Below are 17,700 nucleotides of genomic sequence, written 5' to 3' on the forward strand. Positions count from 1 at the left end.
TAATGCATTGTAAAAATATATATTTAAACAAAATATATTTGTTTAAATGTAAAAGAAAACACATTAATCATACTGGTTTAAACGTTGTCCGGCATGTTCTGGCATATTTTATTTTTTGTTTCTTGTGAAAGAACAAAAACTGAAACAATATTTAAGACATTCATCCTATGCTGTTCATTTCCAAAATGATGCTTAACCAGCAATCTCATGCTAAAGACAAAGCAGCAGACATTTTTGTTTTTTCTTTAATCTGTAAAGATTCTAAATTAATTTTTAGTAAGCATATAGAGAAATGTTGTTTAGAAATCTATTGGGCCTCTTTTTACACTATTACTGCTCAGTTTACGTCATGTTTCATATATGTATTCATAAAAAATATAAGACAAGAATACTTTAATATCACAAGAAAGCAACGTTTAAAATATAAATGAATAACCTCAGTTTTATGCAGGCAGCACAATTTATGGCTATGCAAATTAAGATGGTAGTGAGGCCTTTGACAAGATCAGATTTTCTCTAAATGAAACGTCATGGGAAGACTTTTACTTATATATAGTAGGACCACATATTTATATTTCACACACAATTTTGTAAATTTTGTTACATTCAAAACTCTGTGTGCATACTTTATATAGTGTTGTTCTAAATGAAATACAGCAAATACATTTAAATATCTTCATGTTTGAGTCCCACACCTTGACAATTCAGGGTTGACAACATGATATCCCAGTAAAAAGTTGGTAGCATTTCAACAGAAAATCCTACCCAAAAGGAATGAAACAGTAATGAATTACAAGAATTATTTGTTTTATCAAAGGACAAACCAAGACAAATATAACAATCTAGTGAAACAAGAATATGGAATGATTAATAATGATTAATATAGGTACATAAATGTACAGAATGATTCACGGTTATGAACACATATTTGAAGAAGGTTGACTTTGTCATCAACAAACATTCGAAAAGCTAAAGTCTGGAGAACCACACAAACACCAGATGAGTTTACATCAGATCGGTGAAGATGAAGTAGTGGAGCTCCTATTTGACTATGTCTCACCCCCCTCACACACACATATACACTTAGTCCATCTTCTCCTTGTGAACTAACTTTGGGGCATCAACAAAGTCTTGTCCGTTAAACAGGATGACAGTGGCTGTGATTGCACTGGCGCTCCCCCAGAACATTACATAAGCAAGAGTCTCTGTCCATGTGTCACCTAGAAGACAAACAGCATTTACATCAGCCATTCTCCGATGGAGGAGATTCCCTCAATAACGTTATTTGTTAATATTATTTTTGTTTGTTGAAGTAGTGCAGAGGAAATGCATACTTTTTTGAAAACACAAAATTTAAAATAATTACCCAAAGTCTCAATTCAAAACACAAGTTGACACAGTTAAAAATACCAATAAAGCTTGAGCAAAATCAAATCTCAGTTGGGTTGAAGACCAATGGGTAAAAATAACTTTTTAAACGGGTTTTAAAAGTGGACAGTTAAAGGGTCTGTCCACTGTGCAAAGGTAGAGGGTTCCATTTTTAGGAACACAAAGAGAGAATACTTTTTGTCCCCTCTAAGCTTCCATTTACAGGACACTCAGGTCTGCTGACCAGGAGCAGCTGGTCACCAGACCTGAGTGACCGAGAGGGAGTGTAGCGGTGGAGAAGGTCTGTAAAATAAAGTGGGAAAAGGCTGTTTAAAACATTAAAAACAAACAAAAGGATTATAAAATTAACTCAAAATACACAGGCAGCCAGTGGAGAGAAGCCAGAACAGTTCTTGTTAAAAGATGTGCAGCAGCATTTTGTACCAGCTGGAGATGTGGAAGTGAGGACTGGTTGACTCTGAAATGGAGGGAATTATGGTAATCCAACAGTGATGAAATGAAGGCATGGATTACCATTTCAAACTGTTCCCTTGTAAGAACAGATTTTATCTTTGCTAATTTCCATAAATTATAAAACCTAGACTCGACTGTGGCCCATATTTGACCATAAAGTTTAAAATCACTCTCTATCTTAAAACCAAGGTTTGTAGCTGTGGACTTAAAGTATGTTGTCAGGGGATTTAATTGTAGGGATCTGACATGCTCCAGTAGGTCCAAAATCAAGTACCCAAGTATTTTTTTATTATTATTAAAATCTGGGAAGTTTAGGGATTTAAGATCCTCAGGACACGATAAAAGAGGTTTAATGGACCAGGCATCAATTCACTTTAAAGGCACTTGGATCTGGCAATCATCAGCATAGCAGTGAAAGGTGATGTAATGTTTTCTAAAAATTGAACCTAGAGGAAGGAGACAAAAAAAAAAAAAAAAAAAACAGGTCCTAAGAGTCCTGGGGAACCTCACATGACAGAGGCCTCAAACCGTGTAATTATTACAGAAAATGTTCTGTCTTCCAGATAGGACTTTGACCACTCCAGAGCAGTGCCACTAATGCCTACTGTAGGCGTGACAATAAAATGCTGTCGTTCACTGTGTCAAAAGCCACAGTTAAGTCAAGTAAAACAAGGATCACATAGTCACATAAGGTAACAACCTTTTCAGCATGTCAATGTTCCTCTTAGACCTTCTAATGAGCCATTATTTGATACAGGTGCGTTAAACCAGAGAGAGAACTAAAACATGCAGGATGCCGGCCCTCGAGGACCGACTTTGGGCACCACTGATCTACATCAGTGGTGCCCTGAGGATCTTAAATCCCTATCAGACCAAAAAATGTACATGGATCAATATTCATTCTTTAACTTTGATTCAATACAGAATCAACACAAACATGCATGTAGATCCAAATTCAGATGATGGTTGAATCAACATTGATATAGTGTCAGTTATGGTTGAAACCCTAATGTTGATTCAACATGCAAGCCACCGACCACTTTCAAAATCATTTCAATGTCAGGCTTCAAAGTGAATTCAATGTTTCTGTCTGATTGTATTTCAGTGTTGATTCACTCATATTTTGCTATCTGGGATATGTCTCATCAAATGTCTTTGGTAATGCTGAGCTTCACTACTTTCACTATTACAACCATGTTTGTTTCTTTGGTGGTTCGATCCACCAAAGTGACACTTCCGCGTGCGTGGACCTATCTTGCCATGGCGTGATGTCAATTTTCATCCCCAGTAATACGAGAGTACGAATGTTAAGCAGCAGCAACAAAATGACAGCAATGTTCACTTTGAGCTATTACTTACCAGCCAGAAGAAGAGAAACAATGCACATGGAGAATGCAACCAGCATGACGATGGGAAGCTTCAAAGACAAAATAAAACATTCAGTGTGTTAGATCACTCAGATTTTTTATTACTCGGTGAAAACACTGATGAACTCACCGTTAGGAACTTCCAGTCCTTCTTCATACGAAGAGGAGTGGGTCCCTCTGACTCATCAACAGCAAAGTTACCCAGGAAAAGGTCAATAGCATCCTAATGGGAAAAAACAGCTGCTGGAGATATCCTAGTCTTTCTTTATGTATAAATCAATACTTAAGTCTTGACTCAAAAACACATAGCATTTGTCTTAGGTGACGATTAATTTTTAAAATCTTTTTGGAAGAAAAGTGTTATAAAAGGCGTCTTTACTTTGATCCATCAGAAATTGTGTCACAGAGGTACCTGTCTGAATCCATCTGAAAAGTTGTTTTTGTAGTAGCGAATCATGGAGTTCCAGCCATCCATCAGCAGTCCCCACCTGGTCCTCTTCCCTGTCCTGCTCAACAAATAACATTGCTGTCATATTCAATCAGACAGAAGATGTTTCTGTTGACAGACGTTTGTGTTACCTCGTAAAGTCTGTTTTTAAAGCTCCAGTCCCAGCATACTGCACAGCACATGCATTGGCATTGTCAGCCCAAGCTGTTAGAAAGCAAAAATAAAATACATGAGGACACACTAAAACTGTACAGGATCTACTAATCCCACAAAGCATGCTGATAGTAGAGCATGCTTTGTCCTACCATTTTTGTAGACTTTTTCAAACTCGGCCTGCTCTTCAATGCGCTGACCCACATTTAGAACTCCCATTCTCTGTTAAAGAGAGAAAAAGTATGGACTCAATCATTTACCATCACTATTGATCTATACAGAATCGGTTTTTCACACATTTAAGGACCAAAATCATCCACAGGGCTTCAGCTTAATTTTTCCCCATTAAACTTAGATGCAGACCTGTCATGATAATAAATTTTGCTAGGTGATAAATTCCCACAGAAATGATTGCAATAAACAGTGGCATTGTTGTTCTGAGACCATTTTAAAGTAATATAATAATAATAATGGAATAGTAAAGTAAGAACACATTCTCAAAGACCAATAAATTCTAAATACTAAAGAACATTTAAACACTGGATGGAACTGGAATACATTTTCAATACCCCCAAAAAATCAACCAAACAACAGAAACAAAAAATAAAATGAATTATAAAGTCTCTGTCAACAAAATTGTCCTTCACAAAGTGGCCCAGTTGAGAGTAATGCACCAGACTTTTGTCATCCAATTTTTGGTAGAAAGACAGAGAGAAAAAACAATAAATTGTGCAAATGGCAATTATTGACCTTGTTTTAATTTATCATGTGATTAATTGATTTGCTGAAAACAAGTGCCCCTATCACCAAGTTTTTTTCCTCTTTTAAAAAAAAAAGGTTAACATACCTGAAGCTGTGACTGAAGTGAGCGTCTGGCCAGCAGGCTCTGAATGACATTGGTCCTGTCTAGGCAGTCCATGCAATTACTCCTGAAAACTCCTTTCTGCTGGGTCAATGACTTTCCATCCGAGTTCACCATAAAGTAGCTAGACAGACAAAAAATGCTCAGTACTCCTTCCAGTAGGCACCTTGAGGTAAGCTACCAACAGGTGCTAGTTCAGCTACCTGTATTCATCTTGTGTCTCTGCAACAGCATCCACTAGGATCTGAAGACGGTCCCATCTCATGTGACTGCACTCTTTGTGAAAATCGAAGGCCAAGTAGCTAAGGATGTAATGTTAAAAGTTAAATGTTCATTTACAAATGCAGGTAATCTCATATTTAGAAAAAAATAGGGTAACTTTAATTGCTTCATTAGACATTCTGTTGACACTGACTGACTCTATAAAACCTATGTACAAACAACAGTTGCTGTGTTTTCAACATGTAATGTTTAATGTGCTGTCCTTGATTAAATGAATTTGAATTGAATTGAAAGTGAATGTAAAAACTGAAAATGGTCGACACTTACTTGAGCATACCGTTGTTGAGACCAGACGACATCTTGGCAAACTCCTCTTCCAGTGGCTTCTCTGATCCTTTTTGATTCACCTGGACAAGAAGAGTCCAAATTGCCTTCAAATATGTACAGTTGGATCATTCTTAGCTCAGTGTTTGATAAAAGGTCCTCACCAGGTTCAGAACAGTTTGTTTTCCATAGATGAGTAGTTGTGAGTCAAAGTGCCTCTGGAAACCATCCATCTGTGTACAGTTATCAAATGGTTAACATCAGATTCTGACTTCTATTCTAGTTAGAGCCTAAGAAATCAGGCATATGAGAGAATGGCAGCTCTTACATGATTCATGGTTTTGCTGATTACAGGTTTAGGCTTATACTTCAGATTGGGCCTCTGGCTCCAGTAAAACGGCATAGAGCCTCGTGTCTGTGGATGCAAGTACCTTGCGATTACTCTAAAGTATTTATGAGGCATTACAACAGTCAGAGAACAAGCCTACCTGTACAAAGGAAGCCTTTGCGCCCTCATACAGAACTATCTGCTCAGTCTCCACAAAGTTAGCAGCGTGGCCTTCAGAGTCAATACCTGAGACAGAAACATTTGTCAAAGGATAGAAGAGAGGATAGAAAATGGAGTCTCTCCTTCCCATTGCTGCTCACCACAGCAGTGGTAGCGAAGATTCAGTGCTAGCTAGTTTCTGCACTGAACTTCTATCTCCAGATCTGTTTCTTTGTTATTGTCTCTGCTTCTTTCTTTAAAATGTTATCGTCATCCAGATTAGACACATCAAACAAGTAGCACATTTTGTTGTTCTCGTCGTGGAGCACAATGTCTGGCCAGTTTGCAGCGAATAATAATTATAGTAATAATATCCCATAGATAGGAAGCTTTGAACTTCAGCCATCGATATGAAGGCATAACTGCAGAAATAGAGCCAGCAAGGACCATCTAATACATATCCATAGGTAAACTAAGGCATAACAACTATTGCTATTTTTATTATTATTGATCAGTTGCTGACAAACCCACTGGATTGATTGACAAATGTCATGTCACTATGACACCTACATTTAAACTCAGGCATTTCTGACAGGAACATATTGCCTTCCCTTTATTAGTCCAAATATTTCACAGTTTAATCCAGCCAAGCAATGCTTTTGCATGTTCACCTCTAACATAGTATCTCACACCAGCCCGGAAGCAGCTTCTCCTGGAGATGAGGATCCACTCAAAGATCTTCCCATTTATACGGCATGGCTTCATAACAATGACTGGAAGAAGAGGGTTAAAGAAAAGCTTTATCTCTGAGCTTCTGTTGGTCAGGTCATCTCTCAACAAAAACATTCAGGATTTTTGGATCAAAGGATACATCCATGAATAACAGGTAGTGCAAATCTGTGAAGCTACAGAGAAACAGTGGTAGTTAGAAAATGTGAGTATAAAAGTAGTTAAGATGAGTGAAGTCATGTGACAGCAGTTACCTCAGGCTGCCCAGCAAGTTCTCTTAAAAGGTTACCATTCCAGACAAATCTCTGGTCTGCCTGTAAACCACAAGAAATTAATTGTTATACCATTCACCATTTAACACTTCTTTTATGACATGCAAAAAATATATTTTAATATCAACCACCATTTCAAACCTTTGCCCACATGCACATTTAAAGAAAATATGACAACAAATTTGAACTTTAAACAACTGCAAAGGATACATTTGTCAGTTTGGCCTGGACATTAGAGGCAGCAGCATCATTTCTGGTGCACCCTGTTTGATCTTAATTTCATTATCTTTGCCAGCTTTCACAAGAATCAACTTTTTTGCTGGCAAACTCTCTAAATACCTTATTTAGGGTTTAACTTTTGTGTTTCTGTGCAAATTTTTTGACATTTTGGTGTAAATGTGTTTTGTTCCATATTATTTTGCCTAAAACAGTCTCAGTGCTGGCTCTTTTGTTCAAACTGAAAGCACTGAATTCTCTTATTGTTTAAAACAGTACAGTAATTTGTCACTCACCCCTGTGTTCAGGTATAAAATCATCTTACTCAAACACACGCCGCCCGGAGGTAAATTAGGAGTGGGAATAGTTGCGGTGAGCATTGTATGATTGTAAACCCTGGGAGTGACATTAAGACCAGTAGCAGTTTCTGATATTTGCAACATGGGCAGTCCTCCAACCCCTTGAACTTGCAGGGAGGTTTCACTGGGAAGTTGGAAAGGTGGTTCACCCAGGGTGCCAAACAGGCTAGGAGCATCTCTGATTAAAATGAAATATTTCCTAGAAAAGTTAATTTTGGCTTTGCCTGCAAATCTGTGCGTACTTCTAGAAGTACCATTCCTGACAAACAAAGCTTTCAAAAATGTATTTTTGAAGTTAACTGGAAAACATATGTACATCTCTGGGGTTTGGAACAATATATTTAAAATATTACAATGATATTTCACAGTGTTGAATAATTTCTAATTGCATTTTTACCTTTATCCTCCAAAACATTTCAGATGTTGCAAGATGTTGTATGAAAAAAAAACAACAAAAAAAAACAGTTGGTAGTTCCATCTGACTGCTGCAAGTAAATGAATCAAATTAAATAGGCTTCTACTCTGACACCTGATTTTGCCTTTGCTAGCTAATGTATGTGGGTCATTTTTAAGCAGAATACAAATGTTAGGGGATGCACAGTGACGCAGTTGGTAGAACTGTTGCCTTGCAGCAAGAAGGTCCTGGGTTCGACTCCTGGCCCGGGGTCTTTCTGCACAGAGTTTGCATGTTCTCCCTGTGCATGGTGGGTTCTCTCCGGGTACTCTGGCTTCCTCCCACAGTCCCAAAACATGACTGTTAAATTAATTGGTCTTTCTAAAATCTCCTTACATGTGTGTGCATGGTTGTTTGTCCTGTCTGTCTCTATGTTGCCCTGCAACGGACTGTCGACCTTTACCCCGAGAGGCGGGGTGAAGGATGACCCCGCCTCTCGCCCGTTGACAGCTGGAGATAGGCACCAGCACCCCTCACGACCCCAATGGGATAAGGGTAAAAGGGATAAGAAAATGGATGGATCTACAAAATGTTAGGGTGAAATAGCATTTTTGTGGTTTTACCACCAGACAAGGAAAGTGTTCTATCAAACATGGGTTATCTCCCAGGGTATTATAAGCCTGATGGGCCACCAGGATTTACTTGCTTTCCCACCAGGCTAAGAGTTGTATATTTATTTTAAATAGTTTTTTTAATACACCTGTAACAATAATAGCAAAGACTGATTAAGTTAGGTGTATAGTTGACACACTGATCTCGGCACACATTCCACCATTCATTCAAAATTACCCGTTTGGAGGAGCAGTTTTGCCTGTAATGGCATTTATATTATTATATGGAAGCTCATTATGGAGAATACTGTACCAACTTATGTATCAAATATCAAAGCCTGACAAGCTGATAGTATCAATAATGAAACGTATATTAATGCCCTGTTCTAAACTGTAAATGCTCCATTTTTTTGGTGCAAATGAATCTGAACACACAGTAGAGTATATACAGTAACTTACAATTGCATAAAAAAACGTGCTGGTGTAACTAACATGGAGTGGGGTTTTATGCATATTTAATCATCGTCTTGAAGAGCAGACATAACCAAAAGATCATCGATCTTTTGAAAATCAGCAAAAACACACAAAGCTTCTATTCTGCTCCTGTCCCAGTTTAAGAAAATGTGGCTTAACATTCAGCTCACTGTACCTATTATTTTTGGGTAATAAAACATCAATAATCTTTAGTGAATAATTACCTATTTAAAAAGACAATAGGATTTGTTTATACACACACAACCTACAGAAAGACTAGATTTATTCAGTCCAGTATTCAGTATTTTCTTTGTTGTTAATGTTTTATTTAAAAAATCTCTTGTCAACCCTTAAATTTTTCACAAATAAAAACACTGGGTGACTGGTGAACTCCCCCACTGGCCTTAGCAAGTTTTCTGGGGGAAACCCTGCATGAGAAATCATTATTACTTCATTTCACAATAAAAAATGTTTTATTCAACAACATGCAGATTATTGAACTAACGTTTATTAGCATGCTCAGCAGATGAGAGTTCATCTGAAAAGCTTTTAAGCATAAAACAAGCAGAAATATTTTATGTTTATTACCATTAAAGTTCCATTTTTAACAGTCATCATAGTGTGTTCATTTTCTCAGATGTTCTTGGAGCTGCCAAAACACCAAATACCTCAGTATTCATACTAGGTAGATTTGATATTATAGTCGCATATGTCATAAATTGATTAAATTACTAAAAGATAGGGCTGTACTGATTCCTTGAGTGATTCAAGTTTCTCAATTATTAAAATTCCTCAGGACAAATTATCTGCCTTGAAGCTTTGTTAAATTATGTCTCATTATTTAGCGCACCATGTTACGGCCGGTTGATTGATTATGTTGCGCAACGCTCTCACTTCTGCCTCTGAGCTGCTGCTATGCTGCAGCACTAAAGGCTGAGTGCTAGCAGCATAATATCTCATTTTAAAGTTGGTTCCGAGGGATTTTATTGAATGACATTAATGTCCGGATTTGTCGTTTTTCGGGAGAACAATAAGCATCCTTAAAGTGACCTTTCGCCTCCCTGAGAATATAGTATGATGGTCTGTCCTGTTTATGTACAACACACAAAGACAAAAAAGTCAAGCATTTCAATTCAACCTATAGAAGCATTTTTAAATTAATTCAAATGCTTGACTTACTTTTAACAAAAATGTACAAGCATTTAGGGCTAAGATTTGTAATAACCATTTACCCTCTCCAGCAGACTCATCTCCTGGAAGTCAGGACTGGTGTTGGCCAGTCGCTGCAGCGTGTGTGTTAGGTCAAAGTCAGTGCAGAAGTAGAAGCCATCTGTATTCAGCACATTGTTAATCATAGCCAGGAAGGTCTTATTCTCCTGAGACTAAAGCAGAAAAACAAACATGTTTTCAGGATACACTTCTGTACTCTGGGATAAGTAATAAAAAAAGAAATAAGAAAAAAAAAAGAAAATCTGTAAAAAGATTTCCATCCATATCCATTTTGTTTAGGTCACAGGAGTAGCAGCAGTACACACATGTACAAACATATATATATATATATATATATATATATATATATATATATACAGTTCAGACCAAAAGTTTGGACACACAGTTGTGTCCAAACTTTTGGTCTGTACTGTTTACACTGTATATATATATATATATATATATATATATATATATATATATATATATATATATATATATATATATACATACACACACACAGTACAGACCAAACGTTTGGACACACCTTTCTAATTCAATGGGTTTTCTTTATTTTCATGACTATTTATAAGGCAAGAAATCCCACTTATTAACCTGACAGGGCACACCTATGAAGTGAAAACCATTTCAGGTGACTACCTCTTGAAGCTCATCAAGAAAATGCAGAGTGTGTGCAAAGCAGTAATCACAGCAAAAGGTTGCTACTTTGAAGAAACTAGAATATAAGGGGTATTTTCAGTTGTTTTACACTTTTTTGTTTAGTGCATATTTCCACATGTGTTATTCATAGTTTTGATGCCTTCAGTGTGAATCTACAATGTCAATAGTCATGAAAATAAAGGAAACTCATTGAATTAAAAGGTGTGTCCAAACTTTTGGTCTGTACTGTATGCATATATGATACATATCATGCATGATCATGATGTGCATATAGGCATCAGGCATGATCATATGCATGATATGATGCATATGATCATGCATCATATCAGCATGATATACATGCTGATATACAAACAGCATGTATATCATGCTGTACAATACATGCATGTTTATAAAACAGGAACAATTTTCTACACTTGCAGTTTTTCCAACTGCATAAATGTACAGTATATTGTTGTCAAAACTTTGAGTCTAAAAACAAGAGGTTGTTTTGGTAGACTACAAAAGGAACAATCTTGCTAACCTGGATCTCTGAGAGATGTAGCACCGTCTTTTTATAGGATATCACATCAAAGTCCACAGCCTTCCACACAGCATGGCCAAGGAGGTTGCCTACATTCCTCTTCCTGGTGATGACAATCAGGTACATCCCTGTGCAGTGAACGTTGTAAGTCAAATCGCAATCTTTTTGAAAACTTTAAAGACATGCTAAACAGGACATTTTACAACATGCATACTGTAGTTATCATTAGTCACATACCTGCAACCAGACGAAGAGTTCCCATGATCCCACAAATAGGTCTGGTGACAGCAGAGGGAGGAATATCATTTCTACCTATGAAACCATGAACACAACAGGGAAGAAGTTGAAGAGAAATACATCTTCCTATATATTATGTCCTTCTATTCCTTGCTGTTAAAAAATCGTTCACAGAATCACAGAGGTCTAGCAAAGAAGAGATGGCCAACAGCAGCTAATCATTAACTACGTTCCCACCATAAAACATCCTGAAGCAATACTATGAAATCAGTGTGAGTACAGTGCTTGCTATTCAGATGTTCTACCTGTGAGGGTCATCTCGTTTGAAACCCGGTCAATGACCAGGACAGCATCAGTTCCTTCATCACAGGCCTCAATGAAGAACTTTTCAGGGGTCGTGTGCCTACGAAAACAAGTTGAAAATATTTGAAGACTTCAAATTCATCAAATGAAATGTATAAGATTCTCCAATAACCAACTATACAGTTTTTACAGGTTGGTAGATATTCACCTGCCCATAATTTACATTACATAAACCTATATAAATCTAATCTGATCAAGAAAACACAATAATTAGATGGTCAGAAGTAAAAACAGAAATCAATAAACTGACATTTAACAGGAAGAAATATAGTCAGAAAGAACTTTCACATTCCCTTCTCCAAGCTTGTCTTCAATTTTATGTGAAGAAAAAGGGAATCAGCTCTGTTACCGTGGTAACAGAGCAGACCTGTTTTATCTAGATGTTTCTCTCCAGTGATAGCCGCTACATCACAAAACCTTAAAACAGATACAACATAGATTTACACAATGTATAAATACAAGAGTCCATCTTGTTGATACAGTTGCATTTCCTCATAAGTTATGTGATGTAGTACTTCTGAGTCTGGTAGAGGCTGAACTTATTTTTAAATCACTGGCTCTGCTGCTGCCCCAAGAGATGACAGCAGAGAGATTACACTCAACAACAGACTTGTAGAAGACATGTGGAAAACCTTGATGGACCTTAGTTTCCTGTCTGTTCTGTTCTTTAAGGATGTCTTCACTGTTGAGTCTCCAGTTCAGATTGCTGTTGAGATGAACACTGAGGAATTTATATTCCTCAACCACCTCCACTTCCATGAAGGAAAAAGGATTTAAAACAATCCTCTCCTTTTTTTGTTTACTTTCAAGATAATAGTTTCCACCGTAGACATATATAAAGAATAGACGCCTCACGGACCGCTCTTGCCTATTGTTGCTGACGTCACGTAGGGCTGCCATCTTGGAGCTCTACTCAGCATTATATGTTTGGCAGGCGCAATGATTTTAATCATATCTCACTAAATACTAAATAGATTTTCATGCTTTTTTGCTGGAAACCTTATTCAAACAGCCATCACAGCTACATGTACAAGGACATAATTTAAGTATTTTTCAAATGACACATGGTTGAATATATTTAAATATTCTTAATGGGGAAAACAGAATAGAATAGGAACAGAATATTCTGATATCAATGTATGATGAGCATTTTACAAAGCACACTGCCACTCAATTTTTTTTATATAGCACAAAATAATACAAATGTATATCAAAACAAAAATGGGAGATCTGGGAGGTATCTTACTTTTGATAGTGTAAAAGAATTAAATATAAAAATAGTCTTTTCCACCTGTGTAAACTGGTGAATGTTATACAATATTATAATAATATATTTACAATAATATATATGATATTGTTTTATTTCAAAGGTAATCTCTTTTGTCAGATAAACTAAATCACTGTTAGGGAATAATTAAAACTTTTTAAGATTTACAAAATCTCTACTAGGCTTCATTGCTGGAGCTGAACCCTGGTATACACCAAGCACTATAGCTAATATTAGCTGGCATTTCGCCAGTTGTGCTCCATGGCCTTTCATGACAAGACATGACCCTAGAGCAGGGGTCTCAAACTCCAGTCCTCAAGGGCCGCAGTCCTGCAACTTTTAGATGTGCCTCTGCTGCACCACACCTGAACAGAATAATTAGGTCATTAAGGCTCTGGAAAACTGATCTACACAAGGAGGAGGTAATTAAGTCATTTCATTCCAGTGTTTTGTACCTGTGGCACATCTAAAAACTGCAGGACTGCGGCCCTCGAGGCCTGGAGTTTGAGACCCCTGCCCTAGAGTCTCAAACTGTGGTCCGTCAGATAGTCACTGATCCAAGTGATTGTTGAGGCCTCCTCTTGTGTCTTCTGGAGTTTCTCACAGAGCAGATCAGGCTGCAATGTGTTAGATACACTGGGAGAAATCAAAGAACATGATCTTCACAGTACTGTCTGCTTTGTGCAGATGACAGTGGGTTTGTTGAAGAAGGTATATGATGGCATCTTCAACTCCAACTCCATAGCAATAATCAAACTGCAGGGGGTCTTGATATGTGCTTGTTTGCATATTCAGGTGGGCCAACAGGAGTCTCTCCAGGACCTTCATGATGTGGGATGTCAGGGCAACTGGTCTACAGTCAATAACTAAAAAATGAGTTTTCTTCTATACTGGAACTGAGCTGGATGTCTTCCACAACAACAGAACATACTGTGGGGTCAGGCTAAGGTTGAAGAGATCTTGCAGAGTCCCACAGAGCTAGTCTGGAGCTTCAGGCCTTCAGAACTCTGGGGTTGACACCATCTGAACCTGCAGCCTTGTTCTGGTTGAGTCTCTCCAGCTGCCTCTTCACCTGACTTATCGCTAATAAATGACAATAAATCTAATCTAATATAATATAATCTAGATACAGAAATGTGGGATGGGGAGGCAAAGGGAACAGCAACATCCCCTGATTTGGTTGAAGACAAACTTGTGGAAGCAGAAGAGATCATGACTGAGGTGGAAGATGGAACAGCTGAGGTTTGACAGGAAAGCTGTGGGTCAGAGGAAGGTGGGATGTCTGTCTGTGTGGGGTCAGGAGAGGATGATGATGAGCTTGTTCCCTAACTAAATCTGTTGAAAAATGTGTTCAACTCATTTGCTCTGTCCAGACATCTACCTATGTGATTCTCCCTTTGGTTGAAGCCTGTGATGTGATCTTCATCCCTGCCCACATATCTCTTATATAATATTATTATTATTATAACCTCCAGCTATTCTCCAGCTGGAGAATAGCTGGAGGTTATTCTCCAGCTTCTCCCTAAATACCTCATGATTGTGGTAATCTTCACTTTAAGCTGCTTGTGGATACTCTTCAATAACTCCCTATCTTCCTGCGCACAGGCTTTTTTGTTTAACTACTCAGTCAAAACATTGGTGATCCTAGGTTCGTAATTAGGGAAGCATCTCACTGTTCTGGTTTGGATGGTGTTATCCACACAGAAATTTACACAGAAGGTCAAACGCCCAGTTAGTCATTGATATTAGTCTCCATGTGGCTGGCAAAGAGCAGCCCAGTCTGTAGCCTCAAAACAACCCTGCAGGACATCTTCAACTTTTTGTGACCACTTTCTCTCAGAGTTTTTCATTACAGGTCATCTGTGAATAAGGGGTTTATATTCTGAGTAGAGTAAAATAAGGTTGTGATTTGATTTTCCCAGAGGAGATCTTGTTTACACAAATGAGGAGTTAAGTAATGCTTGTTTTTTGCAGTAAGTTTGCGGTCTCAAACGTTTTGGTGGTTCACCACCAGAGAGATGTACCAGCAAGTGAAATTGGAAGCAAATTTTGTGTCAAAAGAACGTGGGCCTCTTTGAGTCCAGTGAGCTCACTGGGGAAACAGGCTGAACTTGTATGCTGTACCAAAGCAGGTTAGGAGTATTAGAAATTTATTTCTAACTGACTGGAAGAAGCTCAACTTGACTAAAACAAGCTGCATATATGGCCAAATAGATGTAATTAAAGTTTTTAAGTCATATTAACTAATTTAAAGGCTGTGATTCATAGATTTTATTGTCCCAAATGGGAAATTCTTTTTCACAAACCAGCTCAATTCATTCTAAATAAACATGAACTCTCTTGACATATAGATTTTTATCTAAATGAGAGTTTATTGTATAAATATAACAGCCAACTGGATAACATGATTAATTTGTCCTTTATTCTGTGAACTTGAATTGATGTTATGAGCAGCACAAAATTACAACCTTAAAGACATTTATGACAGATGCCAAAATTCCTGTGTAGTACAATCAAAGGGCCCTGGTTAGATTAAATAGAAAATTTGAACAGAAAGTAGCTTATAACATACGTTATTAACTAGAATATTTCTGTCTTTCATTTTATGTTCAAGTTTGGTGACTGATGATTTGAGATTTAACAAGACTGACAAAAATGCCAGAAAATATCTAACGAGTTCTGTTTTAATTTCCTGACCAAATTAAAAATCTGTATTTTTAGTTGTTAAAGTAGATATGCCACTAAAGCTGAAATACCAAAGCAGATTATGAGCTCATGTAATAACCTGTAATAATAGTCTGTCCATTCTGCTCATGAGCTAAACAAACTCTCATGAGTCTTTATTACAAGTAAAGGGCAAAGGTCCTAACAGTTATCTGCTCAATTTATAGCAACCTTAAAGAACTTCTTCTTCACACAGAACAACAGTATGATCCCTTTCACAGAGACCTCAATTTCTATCATTTTGGCAAAAACATGAGCTAAGCATGCCTGAACTGGGTTCAGGCCTTCAGGGAGTGGTGGCAGCCAAAGGCTGAACAGCAAGGACTACTGAAGTTGAAGAACAAAGAAAAAGTAGAGAATTATTGTGAAAGTCATTTGTTTGTCATAAAGAGACAAGATTTTGTCTCTATTTTGAATTGTTTAGCATTCATTGAATATAGCAGTGCTATATTGACTCTTAAGATGTGAATGAAAAAAATGTCTGCCACATTAGCAATGTTAGGAGGAAAGGTGAGCCTAAATTATTTTTTCTAATTATGAGAGAGTCTGGTAAGGTCAGACTGAAGACTGTTGCTGAAGTGCAACTAAAGGTATCCCACTATCTGGTAAACTGTGGGGTGCACCTATCTTTTCTTTTGACTGTGTAGTAGACAATCACAGAAATCTGTTTCCCATCACTGTACAAATCAGGAGAACCAGAAAACATGGCTGAAAAGGTTTACTTCTAGCTTTATGTTTCTAACAATATAAGTATTAATTTTTTAAGACTTCAAAAATTAATACTTAATATTTTAATTTAAAAATAAATATTTTCTTTTTCAATTGGAAAAAGCTAATTGAAATAAAAACCATTTTGAGTTAATGATAAAGAAAACAAGCAAGGCAACCAACAGTGGAAATTCCTAAAGCAGCCATTTTTAGACAGTTAGATGTTGCAGTGGCACAACTACTCTTTGTTGGTCTTGCATAATCTATACCAGTCTCCACAAGCATGCACTAAAATCGTCACAACACTCTCCTAAACCGAGTATTTCCCCAGAACCGCCCATATCCAACCAACTAATAATCGATTATTTATGTAAAAGGAGGTAACATTTAGCTTAAAACTGGTGGCTCCATCCTCCAGTCCATACCATCTGTGACATGAGGTCCGAACATTCAACTTCTTTAGGTTGCCTAAGCCTAACCTACTGCAGACGGCAGAAAATGAGGGATAACAGGTAGGGCTGGATGACTCACACTGAATGAAGGTGTATACCAAAGGTGTGTCTTAAGAATAACACTGTTGTTTGATCAAAAAAAAAAAACAAGGCTATGAGCAACTGTCAACGGACAGTTGCTCATAAAGCCTTTTGTTTTATGAGCGATGAGTGGGTATAGGCAAATCACGAAAGTCAGCTTAACACGAACATTAAGCAAGATGACATTTCTTTTCGGTGTGATGAAGATTATGGACATGATTGATAGCAACCATGTTCACCGCATACACCAAATGCTTTCATTGATCTCAGCCTTGTGTGTACTTTTCATTATAAATAAGTGAAATGCGAAGCTCGGATGACTCCTGCTCTGAATTTCGATCCTATCAGCAAACTTCAGACTGCTCTGCTGAACTTCTGCTTCAGTATATGCTTCGTTGGAAGCTCTTATCGTTGGAAGCTTCGTTTTTTATTAAAGTCAGACTAGAACAATAACTGCTACCAGGATAGTTACCAAAGTTAAACGAAAATTACTTACAAATTGTATCTCTCATAGGCGGTCGCCATTTTCCTTCAGAATGGTTGACCTCAGTGACGACAGCATATATAGTTGCTTTCCTTTGTGTTGCCAGTTAAGTGTCTGAAAGCAGCTTTATCGTCCAGCCCAGTACAACCTGGCATCCACACAAGGTGTGAGGATTTTTGGTATTTGTAGTTCAATGCGACTAGAACACTAC

General features: G+C 37.4%; 1 protein-coding gene and 1 long non-coding RNA gene across 3 annotated transcripts; one reads left to right on the forward strand and one right to left on the reverse strand.

The window, feature by feature from the left end:
• Positions 1-73: 73 nt before the first annotated feature.
• sacm1la (SAC1 like phosphatidylinositide phosphatase a) lies at positions 74-17,622 on the reverse strand. 2 transcript variants are annotated; one of them, XM_032581753.1, is made up of 20 exons: positions 17,502-17,622; positions 11,716-11,813; positions 11,411-11,485; positions 11,174-11,301; positions 9,993-10,142; positions 6,689-6,748; positions 6,577-6,610; positions 6,377-6,478; positions 5,707-5,792; positions 5,547-5,633; positions 5,383-5,451; positions 5,222-5,301; positions 4,876-4,974; positions 4,658-4,796; positions 3,963-4,032; positions 3,789-3,861; positions 3,622-3,715; positions 3,340-3,432; positions 3,202-3,259; positions 74-1,220 (listed from the first exon to the last, which is right to left on the reverse strand). In XM_032581753.1, the coding sequence occupies exons 1-20, from the start codon at positions 17,528-17,530 to the stop codon at positions 1,084-1,086; spliced, it is 1,761 nt and encodes a 586-aa protein (XP_032437644.1). In that variant the 5' UTR covers positions 17,531-17,622; the 3' UTR covers positions 74-1,083. The 2 variants fall into 2 exon arrangements, with proteins under 2 accessions (XP_032437644.1, XP_032437645.1); XM_032581754.1 differs by lacking the exon at positions 9,993-10,142.
• LOC116731893 (uncharacterized) lies at positions 1,354-1,965 on the forward strand. Its single transcript, XR_004341651.1, has 2 exons — positions 1,354-1,509; positions 1,816-1,965. It is a non-coding gene; the product is annotated as an uncharacterized LOC116731893 (long non-coding RNA).
• Positions 17,623-17,700: the final 78 nt, after the last annotated feature.

The sequence above is a fragment of the Xiphophorus hellerii genome, chromosome 13 (genome assembly GCF_003331165.1).
Source record: "Xiphophorus hellerii strain 12219 chromosome 13, Xiphophorus_hellerii-4.1, whole genome shotgun sequence".
NCBI lineage: Eukaryota > Metazoa > Chordata > Actinopteri > Cyprinodontiformes > Poeciliidae > Xiphophorus > Xiphophorus hellerii.